The sequence below is a fragment of the Nerophis lumbriciformis genome, linkage group LG07 (assembly GCF_033978685.3).
Source record: "Nerophis lumbriciformis linkage group LG07, RoL_Nlum_v2.1, whole genome shotgun sequence".
In the NCBI taxonomy this organism is placed as follows: Eukaryota; Metazoa; Chordata; class Actinopteri; order Syngnathiformes; family Syngnathidae; genus Nerophis; species Nerophis lumbriciformis.
The window spans coordinates 34420908-34442500 of record NC_084554.2 but is presented as its reverse complement, the minus strand read 5'-3'; the positions used below and the strand labels follow the sequence as shown (position 1 = coordinate 34442500).

Here is a 21593-nt window from a genome sequence, read left to right as displayed (position 1 = left end):
TGGCATCTACAGTGCCAGGATTCATGCGAGAGCGCCTGGCCTCTAAAATGCGCCCTGCTGCGCTGAAGGAGCGCTCACTTGCGCCATTTGTTGCTGGGACGCATAGGATTCTCTTGGCAAGGTGTTGTAGTCGTGGGAATGATTGTCCTTGTTTCCCCCAAAAGGAAAGTAGATTTTCCTCTGCTGATCCGTCGAGATGCAAGTTTGTAGAGGAATAATCCTCTACTTCATCCTCCTCCCATTCTGTGAAGTCAATCCTTTTCTTTTTCGGTGATGCACCATCAGCTCCACCTAAAGGACCGATAAAATCTATACGTTTTTCGTATGTGGGTAACAACATTTAACTATGTATATATATTTCCGAATTAGTTCAACCGCCCACATCTATTTAAAATCTATTTTTTTCGTCATGTCACCCGCCCGACCCGCGGATTATCCGCGGACTCCGCAAACCGCGCATCTCTGTATGTATGTGTGTATATATATATATATATATATATATATATATATATATATATATATATATATATATATATATATATATATATATATATATATATATATATATATATATATATATATATATATATATATATGTGTATGTATATATATATATATATATATATATATATATATATATATATATATATATATATATATATATATATATATATATATATATATATATATATATATATATATATATATATGTGTATGTATATATATATATATATATATATATATATATATATATATATATATATATATATATATATGTATGTATATATATGTATGTGTAGCTTTAGCACTCCTGTTAACTTCTGTGTTTGCAAACTAATGTGATCTCTTCAATAAATGATTTGGCTTGAACTCCTGTATAAGGTGTGTTTTTTAAGGAGTGAAAACAACAGATGGGATATTAAGTCTACCTTGAACTTGGCCCTGATAAGTTCTCCTGTGGTCTGAATCACATTCCTCCGACGGACCCGCGTGTCCCCCAGATAAACAGCTTCCCTTCTCTCCATCCTCTTTCATATTCTCCTCAGAGGCCAAAACAGGAACTGACATTGGAGGGGGAAATGTTGTACAGGATGTGAAGACATAATTGTTGCAGTTCCCAAACGGCCTTGCACCTGCAATAGCGGTCTCTCATCTCACCTCATCTCTCCTTTCTTCTTCTTCTCCGTCCTCGTCAGGCACAGTGGCGGCCATTGCCGGTCTCCACCCAGGCCAGTGCATCATCAAGGTGAACGGCATCAACGTGAGCAAGGAGAGCCACGCCAGCGTCATTGCACACGTTACTGCGTGCAGGAAGTACAGGCGACCTACGCAGGTAAATAATTGTCATTAAAAACAATTAAGCAGACATTTTGACACAGTGCAAACAGAAGTAACAATATCATTGTAATATTATTATTAGCAATTATGCTTTACCTTAATTTTGTAAATCTTTTTACATTAAATGTACAGTGTAACCTCCACTTAAGAGTGCCCAAACTTAAGAGTTTTAAGATAAGATACGCTTTTAGTTTGCAAGTAAAAATTTAGGTTACAAGCATCCCAGCCATTAGTTGGTGTCGCAAATATCACAGTAAGATCTGATCAAAACATTTGGTCTTACATGCCAGCATTAGCTTATAGCTTAAGATGGACATAACTTTGTTTTCAACCATGGGAAGGAAGAAAGTGTGAAGGACAGCGCAGCGAAGAAGTGAATATTAATCAAATTAAAGAAATAAATCATCTAAGCCATGACCCAGTGTGACACAAACTTGGTGAAGAAATTCCAGCGAACTGCTGCTAGTCTGTACCATACTGAAGCAGGATGAGTGGATAACGTACCGTATTTTTCGGACTATAAGTCGCTTCGGAGTATAAGTCGCATCGGCCGAAAATGCATAATAAAGAAGGAAAAAAAACATATACCGTATTTTTTGGAGTATAAGTCGCTCCGGAGTATAAGTCGCATCGGCCGAAAATGCATAATAAAGAAGGAAAAAAAAACATATACCGTATTTTTTGGAGTATAAGTCGCACCTGCCGAAAATGCATAATAAAGAAGGAAAAAAACATATATAAATCGCACTGGAGCCCGGCCAAACTATGAAAAAAACTGTGACTTATAGTCCGAAAAATATGGTAAGTCGCACTATAAGGCCCTGTGATGAGGTGGCGACTTGTCCAGGGTGTACCCCGCCTTCCGCCCGATTGTAGCTGAGATAGGCTCCAGCGCCCCCCGCGACCCTGAAGGGAATAAGCGGTAGAAAATGGATGGATGGATGGAGTATAAGTCGCTTTTTTTGGGGACATTTATTTGATAAAACCCAACACCAAGAATAGACATTTGAAAGGCAATTTAAAATAAATAAAGAATAGTGAACAACAGGCTGAGTAAGTGTACGTTATATAACGCATAAATAACCAACTGAGAACGTGCCTGGTATGTTAACGTAACATATTATGGTAAGAGTCATTCAAATAACTAAAACATATAGAACATGCTATACGTTTACCAAACAATCGGTCACTCCTAATCGCTAAATCCCATGAAATCTTATACGTCTAGTCTCTTACGTGAATGAGCTAAATAATATTATTGGATATTTTACGGTAATGTGTTAATAATTTCACACATAAGTCGCTCCTGAGTATAAGTCGCACCCCCGGCCAAACTATGAAAAAAAACTGCGACTTATAATCCGAAAAATACGGTATGTCAAAATATGTTAATATAATATCTAAACAGCAGACATTTATCCCCAAAAATATGGAAAAAGCTGTTGATGGTGTGTTTGACAGAGTAGCAGTAGCAGGAAAAAGATATAGTATAAGGCAAGGTAAATAATGTACATTATTTCTACATTACTTCATGAAACTACTTGTTAGTAAAACATTCTATTGTATTTGTTTTCATACAATACTTTTTTTCGGTGGTGCCAAGCATCGATTGAATTTATTCCAATTGGAGACATTGATATGAAATACAAGTGTTTTAAGTTATGAACGCCGTCACAGAATACTTAAACTCTTAAATTGACGTACTACTGTAATTATCATATGTTTAGAATGACTGAGGTACATTTCACTGTACTGTATATACAAACACAGTTAATACCTGTACACAGTAAACACTTGTATTTCAAATCAACAATCATCAAAAATGCCAATAAAATTAACTAAAATAATATCTTATAATTTTTTTATATTTTTTGTGTTTTACATTTTTTTGTAGTAACCCTATTTTATTTAATACAGGGGCAGCAGACAATAGTAAACATTTCTGTTAATGTGTCAGTGTTGACTAAATTGCTCATTTTCAACTAGTCCCTGGGCTGGGTATGAAATGCTAACAATTGATAGCAATAAAATACAACACAACATAATCATAACCCTACATTGCATAAAATATTGATAAATACAAATAAAAAAAGTTATTGTTTTATTCAAACATTCTAAAAGAGGCCACACAATAATTAAATATGTTCAATGATATGGTATTTATTGTGCCCATTAGAAACTCACCCGAGCAGGAATCACCGACTTTACAAAACAATGAACTGAGAATGTGTCTTTCTTTTATGATACATGTATGTACAAATATTACAATAGATCTCTATTTATTTTTTTTATATTCAAGAAACGTTTTAAAGGTCACTCCAAACACTAAATAGAACCTGAAAAATAAAATAAAAAATAGAGAGTCATAAAATGAATAGGGAATATGAATGGTAATATAATGCAAAAAAAAAAAGAAATCTGTTCTATAAACACTTGGAAAATGCTTTGAGGGATACAGTACATTATGGTTATTTACTAGTCTGCACTTTTCTTTTTTCCCTCCAATTTAAGCTGTAATGTATTCTTACTAAATGGTGTTCAAACTTTTGCCACTGAGGGTCGTACATTAAAATAATTAAAGCATGCTGGGGCCATTTTTAAATTTTTGATTTTCAAAACCAATGAAAATATACAGTACAGGCTAAAAGTTTGGACACACCTTCTCATTCAATGCATTTTCTTTATTTTCATGACTATTTACATTGTACTATGAATGAACACATGTGGAGTTATGTACTTAACACAAAAGGTGAAATAACTGAAAACATGTTTTATATTCTAGTTTCTTCAAAATAGCCACCCTTTGCTCTGATTACTTTTTCGCACACTCTTGGCATTCTCTCAATGAGCTTCAAGAGGTAGTCACCTGAAATGGTTTTCACTTCACAGGTGTCATAGTTTTAATGCCTTCAGTGACAATCTTCTAGATAAATAGTCTTGAAAATAAATATTGTGACCATAAGGGCTTCTCTTCATATATACCTGTGTGTGTGTGTGTGTGTGTGTGTGTGTGTGTGTGTGTGTGTGTATATATATATATATATATATTTATTTATTTATTTATTTATTTTTTAATTTAAAAAAAAAAAAGTTTTTTTACTTTCAACGCTTAAACATCTATCGATCAACTTCAGATCTATTTGTTGATGTAAAGTAAATTTTTTCATACCTCTTTTTTAATAGGAAAAATACAAAATATGCAATATTTTCCCACAAAAAAATGTTCAAAGTGGAATATTTGATGTGAAGTAATGTGAGCCTTATATAGGTAGATAATTCAAAACAACATTGCTTTTAGTTACCGTATTTTTCTGACTATAAGTCGCAGTTTTTTTCATAGTTTGGCCAGAGGTGCGACTTAAACTCAGGAGGGACTTATGTGTGAAATTATTAACACATTACCGTAAAATATCAAATAATATTATTTAGCTCATTCACGTAAGAGACTCGATGTATAAGATTTCATGGGATTTAGCGATTAGGAGTGACAGATTGTTTGGTAAACGTATAGCATGTTCTATATGTTATAGTTATTTGAATGATTCTTACCATAATATGTTACGTTAACATACCAGGCACGTTCTCAGTTGGTTATTTATGCGTCATATAACGTACACTTATTCAGCCTGTTGTTCACTGTTCTTTATTTATTTTAAATTGCCTTTCAAATGTCTTTTCTTGGTGTTGGGTTTTATCAAATACATTTCCCCAAAAAATGCGACTTAAACTCCAGTGCGACTTATATATGTTTTTTCCCTTCTTTATTATGCATTTTCCGTCGATGCGACTTATACTCCGGAGCGACTTATACTCCGAAAAATACGGTAATTATTCTTTTTTGAGCAATAGCAGTTAAAAAAAAATCATACTAAAAGTCTCAGGGATCCAAAAGGCCCCCACTTATAAAAGTGTTAAAAATAAGTCTATATCATTTTTACATTCAACGCTTAAATCTCTAGTTCAGTGGTTCTCAAACATTCTTCACCAAGTACCACCTCAGAAAAAACTTGGCTCTCCAAGTACCACCATAACGACCAACATTAGAATACAGTAGCGTAATCGGCCTAAGTATTCATTTATAAAGGCAGAGGTTTTATTTAACAAGTATATGTAATATTTTTGGCCACTGTATCATTACACACTGTTTGAACAATAACACTGTTTGAATTTAGGAAAATTAAACACTGTACTTTATTAAAGTTACTGTTTGGCGTACCACTAGATGGGGCCCAACCACAGTGTAAGAATCACTGGTATTGATCAATTTCAGATCTATTTGTCGATTTTTTTTTTTCCCCAGCAATGACAGTTTTAAAGTAAAAAACTGCCTCCCCGGCAGCTTTGTGATTTTAGTGTCACTATTGCAACATTTTCTTGTTACATTACACCTTTTTTCTCTTTTATTACACTTTGTAATGTTATTTTTTTTTTGTAATATGATTTTGAAATTGTGCGGCGGGCCTTCCAAAAAATGAGCTCCCGGCTGCAAATGGCCACTCTTTGGACATTCCTGTTCTAACTGGAAAGGTCAATAGTCGACGAGTATGGTGATGCATACAGTGTACTGAAATATCTAATAATGGGAAATGACGTTATTAAAATAGAAACTCACATGTTCAGATAAATTTGTTTTTGTTACGTTTTAGTCTCAATGAGACAGTAGAGGATTCCAGTACATGTTTAAAGGGACTGATATTGAGCAAAGACACAAGAGACGTGTGTGTGTGTGTGTGTGTGTGTGTGTGTGTGTGTGTGTGTGTGTGTGTGTGTGTGTGTGTGTGTGTGTGTGTGTGTGTGTGTGTGTGTGTGTGTGTGTGTGTGTGTGTGTGTGTGTGTGTGTGTGTGTGTGTGTGTGTGTGTGTGTGTGTGTGTGTGTGTGTGTGTGTGTGTGTGTGTGTGTGTGTGTGTGTGTGTGTGTGTGTGTGTGTGTGTTTGGGTTCTAGTTGCGTATTAGAAAGACCGCAGACCAGTTGCCAAGTGCAGCATGTAAAGTTGGCCGTAAAGCCACAGTGGGTTAGGGTGTGGGCAGACCAGACAGACGTACAACCGTGTGGTTTGCTAGAGCGGTATGATAGACCATCTTGGTCTCCTCCAATACCATGTTTGCACAGGTTTGGAAAGACTTTTCAACTTGTGCTCAGCCATTTGGTGTTCCTGCTGCATACAATTTTGTTTTTTTGGCCCCAATGCAGCAAGATACAATAAAGTGGGTATACAACAACAGTGAAAGCGCCCAGGAGGACAGCCAGCGAAGCAACCAAAAGGCCACCCTGGAGGAGAACGGTGACGGCTTTGAGTGCAAAGTTGAAGGTAATTGCACGTTATTTTTGTTCCTATGGAATTACTCACATGGGAAAGAAGGTGCCTGTGGACGTAACGCAGGCACCTTTAACAACTGCTTGCCTGCCTCTGCGAGTTACCATCACTTCCTACACTTGGATTGTGTTAGTGGGACTCATGTACAGTATCTCACTAAAGTGAGTATACTCCCATCATTTAAGCCATTTTGTCATATTGTCCAACATCTTAAACTACTGTATATTTTCTGGCATATAAACTGCCCCCACTAGAAAAATAAATATTTTTCCATATTTTAGCCTCATCTGACTACAAGCCGCAAATATATATGTTGCAAAACGAGTTATTTACACAGAAAGATTTTGTAAATGTTTATTTACATACCTTAATTGTTTCCAAATGGTGTCTGTAACATGGCAGTAAAAAGGCTTATAAAACAAAACAGAAGTCATCGTCATGTACCCACTAGCTGCAGAAGCTAGCTCTCCAATTAGCTTGCTAAACAGACACAATAACTCCACGCCTCGGTGAAGTTTTGGTGAATATACGGAGGAATTTGTTAAACTAAAACAATACTAAAATAATGCCATTGTAAGTTAATAATGCTAACACAGACACTTGTAAAAGTGAATTGATTTACATGGACCCCGACTTAAACAAGTTGATTAGGGTGGTTAGGGGTGTGGTTAAGAGGGGAGGAGTATATTTACAGCTAGAATTCACCAAGTCAAGTATTTCATATATATATATATATATATATATATATATATACATATATATATATATATATATATCTATATATATATATATCTAAGAAATACTTGACTTTCAAGTCAAGTATTTCATATACATATATATATATATATATATATATACATATATATATATATCTATATATCTATATATATATATATCTAAGAAATACTTGACTTTCAGTGAATTCTAGCTATATATATATATATATATATATTTATTTTATTTTATATATATATATATATATATACCGGTGTGTATATATATATATATATATGTATTTTATATTCCAAAAACATGCACCTGGGGATAGGTTGATTGGCAACACTAAATTGGCCCTAGTGTGTGAAAGAGAGTGTGAATGTTGTCTGTCTATCTGTGTTGGCCCTGCGATGAGGTGGCGACTTGTCCAGGGTGTACCCTGCCTTCCGCCCGTTTGTAGCTGAGATAGGCTCCAGCGACCCCGAAGGGAATAAGCGGTAGAAATGGATGGATGGATGGATATATATATATATATATATATATATATATATATATATATATATATATATATATATATATATATATATATATATATATATATATATATATATATATATATATATATATATATATATATATAAATAAAATAAATACTTGAATTTCAGTGTTCATTTATTTACACATATACACGCACATAACACTCATCTACTCATTGTTGAGTTAAGGGTTGAATTGTCCACCCTTGTTCTATTCTCTGTCACTATTTTTCTAACCATGCTGAACACCCTCTCTGATGATGCATTGATGTGTGGCATGCACAAAAGTGCTTTCATCAAATGCATTAGAGACTGGAATCTTCCATCTCTCCCTAGCATGGCCCAAAACCTGTCAATCTTTGCTTCCTGAGGAAGATCTTCAGTGCCAAGCACTTGGTAGTCCACTACTTCTTCCCGGAGGCTATCCAGGTCCAATCGCAGCTGCGGCTTGGAACTTACAAGCTGTTATGAGAGTAGCGTATGTGTGTGTGTGGCCCTTTAATAGGTGAGCATGTGAGGTGAGTGACGTCAGTGAGTGTGGTGGGTGAGAGAAGAGAGGGAGCGGTAGCGTCAGTGCGGGCGGGACTAGTTTGTTTTGTGTTGGATTGGCTGTGTGCAAGCAATCAATAAAGCAAGATTTGCAACTAACCGCCGGACTCAGGCAGGAAAGGTGCAAAAAGCGTATTTTTTCATCTTACTCGTCATCAGCGTCGCCATGGCTGTATCTTCCTCGTTCTTCTGCTTGGTCTCCTTGTTGTGTGCGCAGTTGTGCACTGCACTCTCTAAAAGCCGTATATGTTATTGATGTTATAGATTATAGATGGCAGTATTGTCCTGTTTAAGAGTGTCACAACATTGCTGTTTACGGCAGACGAACTGCTTTACGGTAGACAAAAAACGTGACTGCTGCTGTTGTGTGTTGTTACCGCGCTGGGAGGACGTTAATGAAACTGCCTAACAATAAACCCACATAAGAAACCAAGAACTCGCCCTCGATCATTCTACAGTTATAATGTGATTGGGCAGGGACACTGTTTATATCGTGGGAAAGCGGACTCAGGTCCGCATGGAGCTGGAGGGGGCGTGGCCTCCAGCTCCGCCTGAATTTCGGGAGATTTTTGGGAGAAAATTTGTCCCGGGAGGTTTTCGAGAGAGGCGCTGAATTTCGGGAGTCTCCCGGAAAATCCGGGAGGGTTGGCAAGTATGTAGGAAGAAATAGTCCGGAATTTACGCTACTTAAAATGCGTATAAACCCATTTCCAACATTTGTTTTCCTTATGGCGAAGATGACTCATTTTAGTTACAGGAGTGAGATTTTTGCATTGAATTGGAAAAAAAATTAACAATAGGCATTCTTCCAATCCACTTTATTAAGGCCCCCACAGTAGTTAAAATACACATTTAAAACCAAGATACAACTAAAGACAGTCTAGATAAAAAATATTCAACAACAAAAAAAAAATACATAAAATAAAATAGACAGATCACACACTTCATTAAAGTTAAAGTACCAATGATTGTCACACACACACTAGGTGTGGTGAAATTTGTCCTCTGCATTTGACCCATCACCCTTGTTCACCCCCTCGGAGGTGAGGGGAGCAGTGGGCAGCACCGGTGCCGCGCCCGGGAATCATTTTTGGTGATAATACTGGTTTATTGCCAAGGAGGAGAAATATGTTTTAAGATGTGATTTAAAAGAGGGAGAGGTCCGAATCACCAGAGGGACATCGTACCAACCGGAGAGAGTGTGATCCCCTCTGGATTTAAATCCAGTTTTGGGGATGACAAGAACAAACTGATCAGCAGACCTCAGAGACCTTGTGAGGGTGTATATTTTTAAGAGGTTAGAAATATATTGAGGTACTGATCCATTAAAAGAGTAAAAAACAAACAACATTTTTAAATGAAGTGCGAGCCAGCGAAGGGATGCTTAAATGGAGGCAATGTGGGCCCGTTTTTTTGGGGCCAGTTAAAAGGCAAGCAGCAGCATATTGGACTAACTGCAGACGTACGAGCGAGGTCTAGTTAAGTCCAACTTAAAAGGAAATACAGTGTCCAACTTAAAACCAAGATTTATGTGGTGGGCTTAAAGTAGGGCATCATGTCACTGGTGAGCATTAGCGTTTACATTTTTGCAGAATAAAATAATTTACGTCTCAGTCTCATTTACATTTAAGAACTAACCAGGCTTTTTCTTTTACATCCTCAAGACAATTTAAAAAAATGTTTTTGAACACTTATCTCCTTTCCCTTTGAGAGGTACATAAGATGTGTTCCATGGACAGGATGTAAGACGACAACACATGAGGTCCACAAATGGAGCCCTGAGGCACACCACAAAACAAGGATGCACAAGTGGAGGCAAAGTTATCAATTTAAATATATAAAAAATATGTTTGTCAGATATGACCTGAAACAGTCTAAGGTGTGCCTCGTGCTAATAACATGTTGACACCAAAACACTTTGCAAGGATTCAATAAAAAACGTTTTTGAAAATAAACAAATAACCTCGAAAAGATAATTAGGTGTAAAACAGGGGTAGGGAACCTGTGGCTCTTTTGATGACTGCATCTGGCTCTCAGATCAATCTTAGCTGACATTGCTTAACACGATAAGTATTGAATAATTCCGCTGGTAATCATAGAGTTAAAAATAACTTTCAAAATATAAAACATTCTTATGCATTTTAATCCATCCATCCGTTTTCTACCGCACCTGTTCGAGAAGTCGCATTAATGGTAAGAAGTATTTTACTTATTATTAACCAGGACAAGCGGTAGAAAATGGATGGATGGATGGTTAGCTTCAGAATAACAATGTTATTCTGAGACTTATTATACTGTGAAAATGTTGGTCTTACTTAAAAATGCACGCATTTAGTTGTATTCAGTGTTAAAAAATATTATATGGCTCTCACGGAAATACATTTTAAAATATTTGGCTTTCATGGCTCTCTCGGCCAAAAAGGTTCCCGACCCCTGGTGTTTAACCCCCAACCCAGTCAAAAGTGAAATATCAATTGTCGGGAAAAATAAATGAATAGCCTTTTGGCCTTCCTGCGGACCATGTGACTTGTGGAATATTATGTTTTTAGGGTAACAGAACTGGGTGAAAACCCAGCAATTTGTTGATAAATAAATGATAAATGGGTTGTACTTGTATAGCGCTTTTCTACCTTCAAGGTACTCAAAGCGCTTTGACACTACTTCCACATTTACCCATTCACACACACATTCACACACTGATGGAGGGAGCTGCCATGCAAGGCGCTACCAGCACCCATCAGGAGCAAGGGTGAAGTGTCTTGCTCAGGACACAACGGACATGACGAGGTTGGTACTAGGTGGGGATTGAACCAGGGACTCTCGGGTCGCGCATGGCCACTCTTCCACTGCGCCACGCCGTCACAATAGTGTGAATTTTAACTTTTGTTTTTAACTTGTATTTGCTGAAATGGTCATTTGTGATGATTGTTTCAATAAAAGTGCCTTCTGTGATCTTCCAGAGGTGATGGACAAAATCAACACCATCGCCATCATTGACGGGAAGAAGGACCACGTCAGCCTGACGGTGGACAACGTCCAGCTGGAGTACGGAGTGGTGTACGAGTACGACAGCACGGCCGGCATCAAGTGTCACGTGATGGAGAAGATGGTGGAGCCCAAGGGGTTCTTCAGCCTCACCGCCAAGGTACCTTTTCATCAAGACAGCGCCCTTTTAAGTGGTTTATCACTTCAAGGCTTTGTCGGGCGGTCTAGATCCTGGAGGCGCTGGCCCGTAATGACGACACCTTGGTGCAGATGTGCAGGAGCTTGACCTCCAGCTCTGACGTGATCCCAGAGGAGCTGCGGGTGCGCTTCGATGCCATGAGTGGCGAGAAAGTGGAGCACATAAACCGCCGCATTACCAACTACAGGAAGGTAACGTTGATGTAGTTGTTCACATAGCCTGTGCCCTGAGCGCTGTCATCCCCATGTGTGCAAAAAAAAATGCTTGGTGGATATAAAGCTGGTCTTTTGTTAATTACCAGTCGCTTATGAATAGCCATCTCTTTTTTCTGTAAGATCTCTCCTGCTCCAGAACATTCCTTCTGTGACCCCGCCAGAGAAAGGAAAGTGGGGGATGATAGGACAGAAGCAGAAAAGAATGTCACTAGAGGGAGAAAGGGAAGGAAATGACAAAAGTGGGGAGACGTGAACCCACAGCTTGAAATAGTTCCCAAGTCTCGAGAGGCCCGCATAAGATGCGGTCCTCGTGGTCCTCTCGCCATCCATCTGGTTCTTATCACTTGGTTCCGTCTTGCATCTCCCTGAGATAACTGCGGCATAATGTTGACTTTAAGTTCCGTTGTGAACATATACATTTCGCAACGTTCCAGAAGGGTTTTAGATGGACGCCATCGCTTATAGCATCAGCTGGTCCGCGTCAAGATGGAGGCCACGTGACTCGGAGCAAATGTTGCGTATACAAAACTGCATTGTGACATTGACTGTCAGACCACAGTGGTGTATTATGTTGAACTCGTATAATAACCATCTTTTTACACACTGATCCATCCATTTTCTACCGCGTGTCTCTTTCGGGGTCACAGGGGGGCAGGAATTCAACACCGTCAAATGAAATGGAAGTATTGGAGTCACCCCAAAGAGATACAATAATAAAGTCAGGAATGGAGCTGTATGTAGTCTAAAGTCTCTATATTTTTCAAGAAAAAAGTCAGATTGCAAGAAAAAAACTTTCAGGAGGAGAATAAAGTTATAAAGAATATATATCTCTCTTAAATAATTTATATAATTTTACAACAAGTCATATTTTACAAGACAAATGTATTATATTTTGTAGATGGATCTTTTTATATGGCTATATAGTTTAATTCCTTCATTTCCTTTAACAGGATTCATACATTTGTTAAGATGTAATCTTTTTACATTTACATTTTATATGATGGTTTTTTTTCTCAAAATATAATGTTTTGATAAAAAAAACTACAATAAATTCAATATACATCCATCCATCCATTTTCTACCGCTTATTCCCTTTGGGGTCGCGGGGGGTGCTGGAGCCTATCTCAGCTACAATCGGGCGGAAGGCGGGGTACACCCTGGACAAGTCGCCACATCATCGCAGGGCCAACACAGATAGACAGACAACATTCACACTCACATTCACACACTAGGGCCAATTTAGTGTTGCCAATCAACTTATCCCCAGGTGCATGTCTTTGGAGGTGGGAGGAAGCCGGAGTACCCGGAGGGAACCCACGCAGTCACGGGGAGAACATGCAAACTCCACACAGAAAGATCCCGAGCCCGGGATTGAACCCAAGACTACTCAGGACCTTCGTATTGTGAGGCAGATGCACTAACCCCCCTTGCACCGTGCTGCCCAAATTCAATACATATTTTATAAATATTTCCTAATCAATTCTCGTAATATCGCAAGTTTATTCTCCTTTATTAAGATTTAATAATGTGTTTGGTGTTTGGTTTTTCTGTGTTTTTTCTCACAATATTACAACTTTATTCCTCTAAAATATTTTATCCTCTTTAAATTTCTATATTTAATACTGATTTTATTTTTTATTTTTGCTTTTTTTAAAACAAGTTTTTTCAGAGAACCGGAGGGTCTTTTGTGGGTGTTTTTTTCCTTTCGGTGCGGCCCTAAATGTGGCATTGATTTGCAAGCGTGATGAGTCGTATAAATGAAAAAGTTCTATATAAAAGTGAAACCCCAACAACAATTCATGTCCATTGTTTGCAGAGTGTGACAAAAGAGCATCAGAAACAGTCGACTAATAGAACAAAGGCTCATACAGCGTGTGAGGTCTTGTCACGCTTTAAAATGATGAATTACAATGTAGCGAGGTCTATATGCGCATGAACATTCATCAAGTGTCCTTTTTCTATTTTTGTCTCCACTCTCACTCTAAAAGTGACATTTCCTCTTTCCCAATGAATACGTCTATGATGTCATCTGCCTGTTCGTGCATGATTTATTCGTACACTCCAGCCCTCATTGAATCCATACCTATCTTCCATTGCACCAGTTCGCACGGGTGTTGAAGAACAGGGCCTGGCCCACGTTCAAGCAGGCCAAGGGGAAGGTGTCCCCCCTCCACAGCAGCGACTTCTGCCCCACCAACTGTCACGTCAACATGATGGAGGTGTCCTACCCCAAGACCACCACCTCGCTGGGCAGCGCCTTCGGCGTGCAGCTGGACAACAGGAAGAACAACCTGGAGAAAGGTGGACGCGTCGGCGCCGAGCAGGGTGAGATGGGATTGGACGTCGCCAAACAACTTTAATAAACAATATTTGTAAAACATTTTCCGACAGGTAAGCTGGGCCCCATGGTTAACATCCAGCACACCATCACCTCCATGGCGGCCCCTTCTGGACACAGTTTAGGCAGGACTGAGGGCCACGGCCTGCGTTTTTTACTCCGGGAAGAGGACCTGCTCACCTTGGATGCTTACCAGAAGCTGCTCTACAAATTGGCCACGGTCGTCAAGGAGATGGAGACGCACGGCGGCCATATTCATGAGTGAGTGGTTTATTTATGGCATATGAAGCTAGGTTGTCCAACATGACTTTGGCGGGCCATTTTCAGTTCTTTTTTTTGGCCTTCTGCATATTCTAAAAGTAGCATCATTATTAATGAGATATAATATTAGATAATAGACTACTTTTCTGTATCTTTTCATCCAGCTAAAATGTGGATGTATTTATCATTCAGGTAGCTTTTTGATTGATTGATTGAGACTTTTATTAGTAGGTTGCACAGTGAAGTACATATTCCGTACAATTGACCACTAAATGGTAACACCCGAATAAGTTTTTCAACTTGTTTAAGTCGGGGTCCACTTAAATTGATTCATGATACAGATATATACTATCATCATAATACAGTCATCACACAAGATAATCACATTGAATTATTTACATTATTTACAATCCGGGGTGTGGAGGGGGCGGAGGGTTAGGTTTGGTTGTTATCATCAGTCATCAGAGAGAGAGAGAGATTGAGAGAGAGATCAAAAGGCATAAGAAAAAGTATCTGCATTTGATTGTTTACATTTGATTATTCACAATCCGGGGAGGGTGTTAGTTTAGGGTTGTAGCTGCCTGGAGGTGTACTTTTATTGCGGTTTTGAAGGAGGATAGAGATGCCCTTTCTTTTATACCTGTTGGGAGCACATTCCACATTGATGTGGCATAGAAAGAGAATGAGTTAAGACCTTTGTTAGATCGGAATCTGGGTTTAACGTGGTTAGTGGAGCTTCCCCTGGTGTTGTGGTTATGGCTTTGCAAATCAGCTAGCTGCAGTGGACATTTTTGGGTTTCCCCTAACATTTTAAATGTCCACTGCAGAGGACGCTGGTTCTCAGTAGGATATATTGACCTACATCGGATCTGTTTTCGCTAGGGATGTGCCGCTTGATCGACCACCAATCAGTATCGGTCGAGGTTCATATAAAAAAAAAAGTATGTGATCGCCCTTGCCGAATAATGCTTTTTAATGCCGATACTCTCTAGGGGACACTGTATTTATTTTGACTTTCCCGGCTGACAAGCGGCTAGCAGCCGATTGCTTGTATTACGTCATGTGACTTTTTTCCCGGAAGTGAAAAATAGTGGTGTGCAGTAAGCAGCGTGCAAACTCTCTTGAGTGCGCAAGGGGCCCAAATCTTCCTGCAAAGAGCAGATACGAGCAAAAAATCTTAACTATGCAATGGAATTTATCCCAATATGTTATCAAAAGAGATTTGTCGAGTTATAATGGATTATCCGTCAGTGGAGTTCAACTGATGGACTCGAAAGTTGGAAAAGCATGGAGGTCTACAACTTCTTTTTGTGTGGCTAGGTCAAGGAAATTGGTATCAAGGCTCTCCTGGATAAGTATGCCTCGTTTTTGCTCGGGTAATGTTGCATTTCAGGATTTAACTTTGCGTCTTAAATGCAAGAACGTGTCCATGTAAACAAACTATACACGATTACAGCACCCGACAGCTGACACCCGTGACTGCAAATCCATTTAATAAACTAACAGTTACTGAATCATCACCACATTTGATTTTTGTCCTGTTGTCATATGTACTCTGACACATTTGTGTTCAAAATAAACAAGAGGGGAGACGTAGTAGTTCCTTTCCTGACAAATAATCATTAACCCTGACTATCTGCTTGTTAAAAATTCAAATTCAAACAATATCAATATCTTCAATGGGAAATACTTAACGAGTAAAGTATGTTAAAAATATAACAAACCTGTAACGGAGTGGTCACTGCGAACTCACTTTCTTCGGTGTCTTTCGTAAAATCTTGCACTCTTCCACCCTTCTTGATTACCTCTCGAGGAACTCTGAAGAGGCGTTTATCCTTTTCGCGACTTGAACAGTTTGTAACGCCGAAAACAACACAAGCATAGGGCATTTTTCTTCGAAAAAGGCTAAATGGAGCCTCACGTTGAGAACTGACGCTGACTAGACCTCCACACATATTTAATGAGCCGGACGTGACGTTATGTAAATCCAAGCAATTGTGTGTCTCTATACACAGTGTGGAGCAGCTCCCCTAAGTTAGTAATGATCACCTCCATTACGGCAAACAAAGTGCATTTCTTATTACGAGGGGGTCAATGCTAATCATGTTACACACACAGAGCAAGCCAGGAGCAGTTTTGCTCATTGCTAAGCTAACCGCTAAGCAAGCTTGAAACAACACCATGAAATGCCAGTTTTTTTACCGTGAAATCCACACTTGTTGTTTTTATATGGTATTACTGTAAATGGAAAAACAGGACCTAAGTTGATCTTATGGTAAAAAAAAACTTGGCAGCTCAGTCGCCATAATTTTTTCGTAAAATATTTTGTCATCTTTACAGCGTACAATTTGAAGATATTTAAGTATTTATCTTTATTTTAGCAACAAAATATATTGAAGCATGAGATATATTTTATTGCATCATTAAATATTGTTAAAGTTTAAAATATATACAATTGAATGCAGCACATGTATTTTTATGGTCAAAACAATTCCATTTTGTAAGAAAAGATAAAGTACTTTATTAATGCATATATTTTCCAGGCTTTCGGGGGCCTTATAAAACAAAGTGGCGGGCCACATTTGGCCCCCGGGCCTTGAGTTTGACACAGGTGATTTTCAAACTGTGGTGGTACACGGGCTCCAGATCGTGGTATGCCAAATCAATTAATAATTTATTCAAACACAGTGTTAATATTTACACTGTTTGTAATATCACAGTGGCCAAAAATAATAAATACACTTGTTAATCAAAACCTATGCTTTGTTTTTAATGAATACTTAGGCCTACTACGCTACTGTATTTTAATGTTTGCCGTTATTGTGGTACTTGGAGAGCCAAGTTTTTTCTGAGGTGGTACTTGGTGGAAAAAGTCTGAACTACTGCTCGAGAGAGAGGATAATATAACAACTGTTGGTGTGTCAGCATTGTCAAAGTACTATTACACAGTTGTACATGTAAGAGGAGGGTGGCTCGATCCATAAATTGATGGTGTTGATACCAAGGGTAGTATCAGTATATGATCTATATTAGAGTGATTAGGTCAATATTTTTTATTTTCTTAATTATTTTGTTGTCTAAAAATTGTTTTGTTTGGTAATGTTTACAAACTTAGGCAATGACTTTGAGGGCAAACGCCAAAGGATTTAAATTAAATAGTAGATAGAAGTTGTTGCTTTTGTTTAGATAGTGTGTATTATTGACTTTGTTTTGCTCAAACACATGTATGTAATAAAAGAGAATAAGGAACTAGTTTTTGTGTTGATATTGTTAAACTGTCAATAGCACTCATAATAAATACATTGAATATTTACAGTTAATACATGTGATTGGTATTGGTACATGTGATCTCACTCATGGATGATCAGAATCAGGAGTATACAACCTTGATCAGAACAGCCCTAATTTTTGTGTCTTTAATGCACAAATGTATGATCCTTCAATTTGTCTGCTGATGTAAGGCCTGGTGTAACATATGCTCACCAGCACACGTATGTTTATTTGTCTGTCGTACACTCCAGCTCTGCAAGACATCTCTATGTCAACTTTTAGTTTGGCCAAAATTGCTTGAGGTCTGAGATAAATCCGCCCTAACAAATCACGTACAAATTGCCAAACAAAAAACGGGTGGAACGGGTTTTATTATTCCAGTCAGGTGAAGTGTTGTCTGAGTGATTTCTATTTGACTTGATGTAATATTTATTTTGGAATCCAAATTGCCTGGCCTAACAAGCTTGCTCCATCTGGCACTTGGCAGCGTACGTCGGGGGTCATTAGTACGAGAAACATGACGCGTGCATCTGCGGAGTGTATGGCGACTGTGCTTCATTCATGTTTGAGGTGTCTTATTTGTTGCAAACATGTTTCCTGGCTCGCTGCTTGATGACTTCATTGTTTGGAAGCTCAGGGAGAGGAAATGGAAAACACTGTTCCACTTTTTAAGCTCTATAGGAAATGTAATCCCAATGAAGTCCTGGACAAGTGATAAGTACTACTTACTTATTCCTGTATGGCTGCGTGTGCCTGAAACAAACCCATTGATGCCCAAAACAGCAGCACCTACCAAGGTATAGTACATACAATTATGTTGATGAAAGTGACTTTTTAATTCAATACTGTATTGTTATTATAATAGAAAAACAACAAAATGTTGTTAGAGCATCATACAATTTATGGCTTTTCAGGGAATTGCCTTCTTCATGGACATAATGCCTTTGAGGGAAATTAATCTGAACTTTTTTACAAAAGGATTAACGAAAAGCCTTGTTTCGTTTACTATCGTGAACTCAATGTTTCCAATCATGTCACTTCTTCTTGAAACTTCCACTTATTCTCTCTTGTCCAGTCTAAATATGTCAATTCATTTAAGTTGAGAATTAAACCCAACGATGAATAAATCAACATAGCTTTTATGATATTACATGCATTGTAAGTGCATATTCCTAAAGGGGAATTGCATTATATTTATGCTTAAAATTATCAAAATATTAAATGTTTTTTTTATAAATGTGCCTGTTAATAAATTACATATATACTTACGTCATGTATATAAAACCTCAATGGAGGTGTTTGGATGTTTTTGAAATGCTTTGTATGTAGAATTGCGCAGCTTCCATAGGCTCCATTGTAAGCAAACATTTGAATGCATTTATTCAATATTGAAAATGCATTTAAAAAAAACAACCCATCGTCATGTCTTTCATAATGATTGTAAGCCACTGTGACACTATTGTTCATTTTTGAAATGTTTTCTATTTTATTTTTTATAAATGGCTGTAATGATAATGTAAATGAGGGATTTCTAATCACTGCTATGTTGGAATTCTTATTAATTATGATACTGTTGTTGATATTATTAATTTTTGTTTGACTACTTTTGGATTGCTTTGTGTCATGTTTATGTGTCCTCTCAATTGCTCTGTTGATTGCTATTCTGAATGTTGCTGGGCCAGGTTTGGTTTTGGAATTGGAATTGTATTATGGTATTATTGTGTATTATTTTGTTGGATTGATTGGTACAAAAAAATAATGATTGTGAACATCAGGGAAAATTCCCCCAAAAAGTGCAGTTCCCCTTTTAACTGCAGTATTGATATTTAAATGAACTAAAGATACCAAAAAACATATTCAACAATACTGCCTTGGACTGGCCCCTAGCTAGATCCGGCCCGTGTATACCCACCGTTTTAACAAAGTAGGACATATCTGAAAGTATGAATCATTTTGCAATGCAGTCTGCTGAAAATGATCGTAAGAGCCAATCTACGTAGCAAATGATGCTGTGGTCAAAGTTGGAATTGCCACAAAACATTCAACACTCTACTGCCATTTGGCGGTTAAAGTGGATAGTGCACCCCCCCATCTGTCACGTTTCATTCAAATTGCAAATGAAACCACGCCCCACTGTCGACAAAAGTATCATCATTTATCTTTTGAAAATGTCTACTGTATGCATATATATCTTGAAGTCATCCCCTCTATTTTTCTTCTAGACACGGTCAAATGTAAACTTAACAAACATATAGATTCACCCGGTCACAACGTTAGGTGTACCAGCACAGTGGTCGATCGATTCAAAAAGTGCATTAAAAAGCTGCTTTTTTCAGCACTTGTGTCAGTGCAAGTCACACGTCGGTGTTACTATGCGCATGCCAAGAGTAGATCAAAATAATACTTTATCCTACCTTTTCTTGTTTTTTTCTCATTGCCCTAAGGCAGGGGTAGGGAACCTGCGGCTCTTTTGATGACTGCATCTGGCTCTCAGATAAATCTTAGCTGACATTGCTTAACACGATAAGTAATTAATAATTGCGCTGGTAACCACAGTGTTAAAAATAACGTTTAAAATATAAAACATTCTCATGCATTTTAATCCATCCATCCATTTCTACCGCACCTGTTCAAGAAGTTATTAAAAAAAATAAGAGACTTATTATACTCTAAAAATGTTGGTCTTACTTAAAAATGCACGCATTTAGTTGTATTCAGTGTTAAAAAGTATTATATGGTTCTCACGGAAATACATTTTTAAAATATTTGGCTTTCATGGCTTTGCCAGCCCAAAAGGTGCACAACCCCTGCCCTAAGGTGTTGCTGGGAGCTTGACTTAAGTTCTAAATAAGTGCAAAAAACCCAACGAACAGACGCATCCAAAACGGCTCACGCTAAAATGCATGAACCTTATGATTTGGCGCTTTGACATTGTTTAACACAAGTATGCAACATTATAACGAGTCAGAAAAGACAAAATTAATCATTGGTCCCTTTTAACATTGCTGTATGTTGTTATATGTGATTTATGGCATGTGTTATGTTGTACAAGTGCAAAATTACAGTGCATAAGTAAAACTTGGACAAAAGCACTTCCTGGGCACACATGCTCATTGCTCATTAGCATTAAAGCTACAGACACACAAAACAACGGTGTTCCCTGTAGGGCTTACTAAAAGCACTTTTTGGCTGTCTAAACTCCAGCATGGAACGTCCAATACACTATTTGGGGACCTCTGATTAAAACTGAAACATTTTATTTGTTTATTTATTTTATTTTTTTGTCCTGTCCAGCTTCTCAGGCAAATCATATAATTGACTAAATAATTACTTTACAAAAGAGAAGTGTAGGATACTTCTCTTGTTGCCTTATTTGTATTTGACTTTATTAAATGTATTTATATTATCATTTGGTGCAGCCGGGCCGGAACTGAAACATTTTATGACAAAATATCATTATGTGGCAAAGTTTTGTCGCGCTTCTCTCTCTGAGCCAATCAAGTGTAGCCTCATCCCAACGCAATAAATAAGCCGCAATGCTCCCAATGAGATGTGATAATGACCTTTATACTTACGGGCGTTGTGGAAACACAAGCATACTTGTCAGGAGCTTGTTAGTAATGAACCCTGAGGGCGGACAGGATTGTTTTCAAATGTGTGTCTTGTATTTAATGTGTTCTCCTCGCCTGGGTTTCCTCCTCAACACTAATGCCTGCTTGATAGCCTTACTTAAAATGAGGTACTAATCAATTTAAGAAGCCAGCATTGTTTCTTCTGACTCTACTCTCGGGGTCGGCAACCCGTGACTCGAGAGCTGCAGCCGCCCTAGTGGCTCCCTGGAGCTTTTTCAAAAATGTATGAAAAGGGGA

The 21593-nt window shown here is 37.9% G+C and overlaps 1 protein-coding gene across 2 annotated transcripts in view; it reads left to right on the top strand.

Moving 5' to 3' along the window:
- The window catches only part of prex2 (phosphatidylinositol-3,4,5-trisphosphate-dependent Rac exchange factor 2), a 224888-nt gene that overhangs the window by 112379 nt on the left and 90916 nt on the right, over positions 1 to 21593 (top strand). Inside the window, exons 20-25 of one of the 2 annotated variants that reach the window (XM_061965408.2) lie at positions 1197 to 1333; positions 6531 to 6648; positions 11417 to 11601; positions 11670 to 11831; positions 13958 to 14156; positions 14247 to 14454. In XM_061965408.2, the coding sequence (XP_061821392.1) occupies positions 1197 to 1333; positions 6531 to 6648; positions 11417 to 11601; positions 11670 to 11831; positions 13958 to 14156; positions 14247 to 14454 (1009 nt within the window). Of the gene's footprint in view, positions 1 to 1196; positions 1334 to 6530; positions 6649 to 11416; positions 11602 to 11669; positions 11832 to 13957; positions 14181 to 14246; positions 14455 to 21593 lie in introns of both variants that reach the window. The other variant, XM_061965407.2, reaches the window with a different exon arrangement.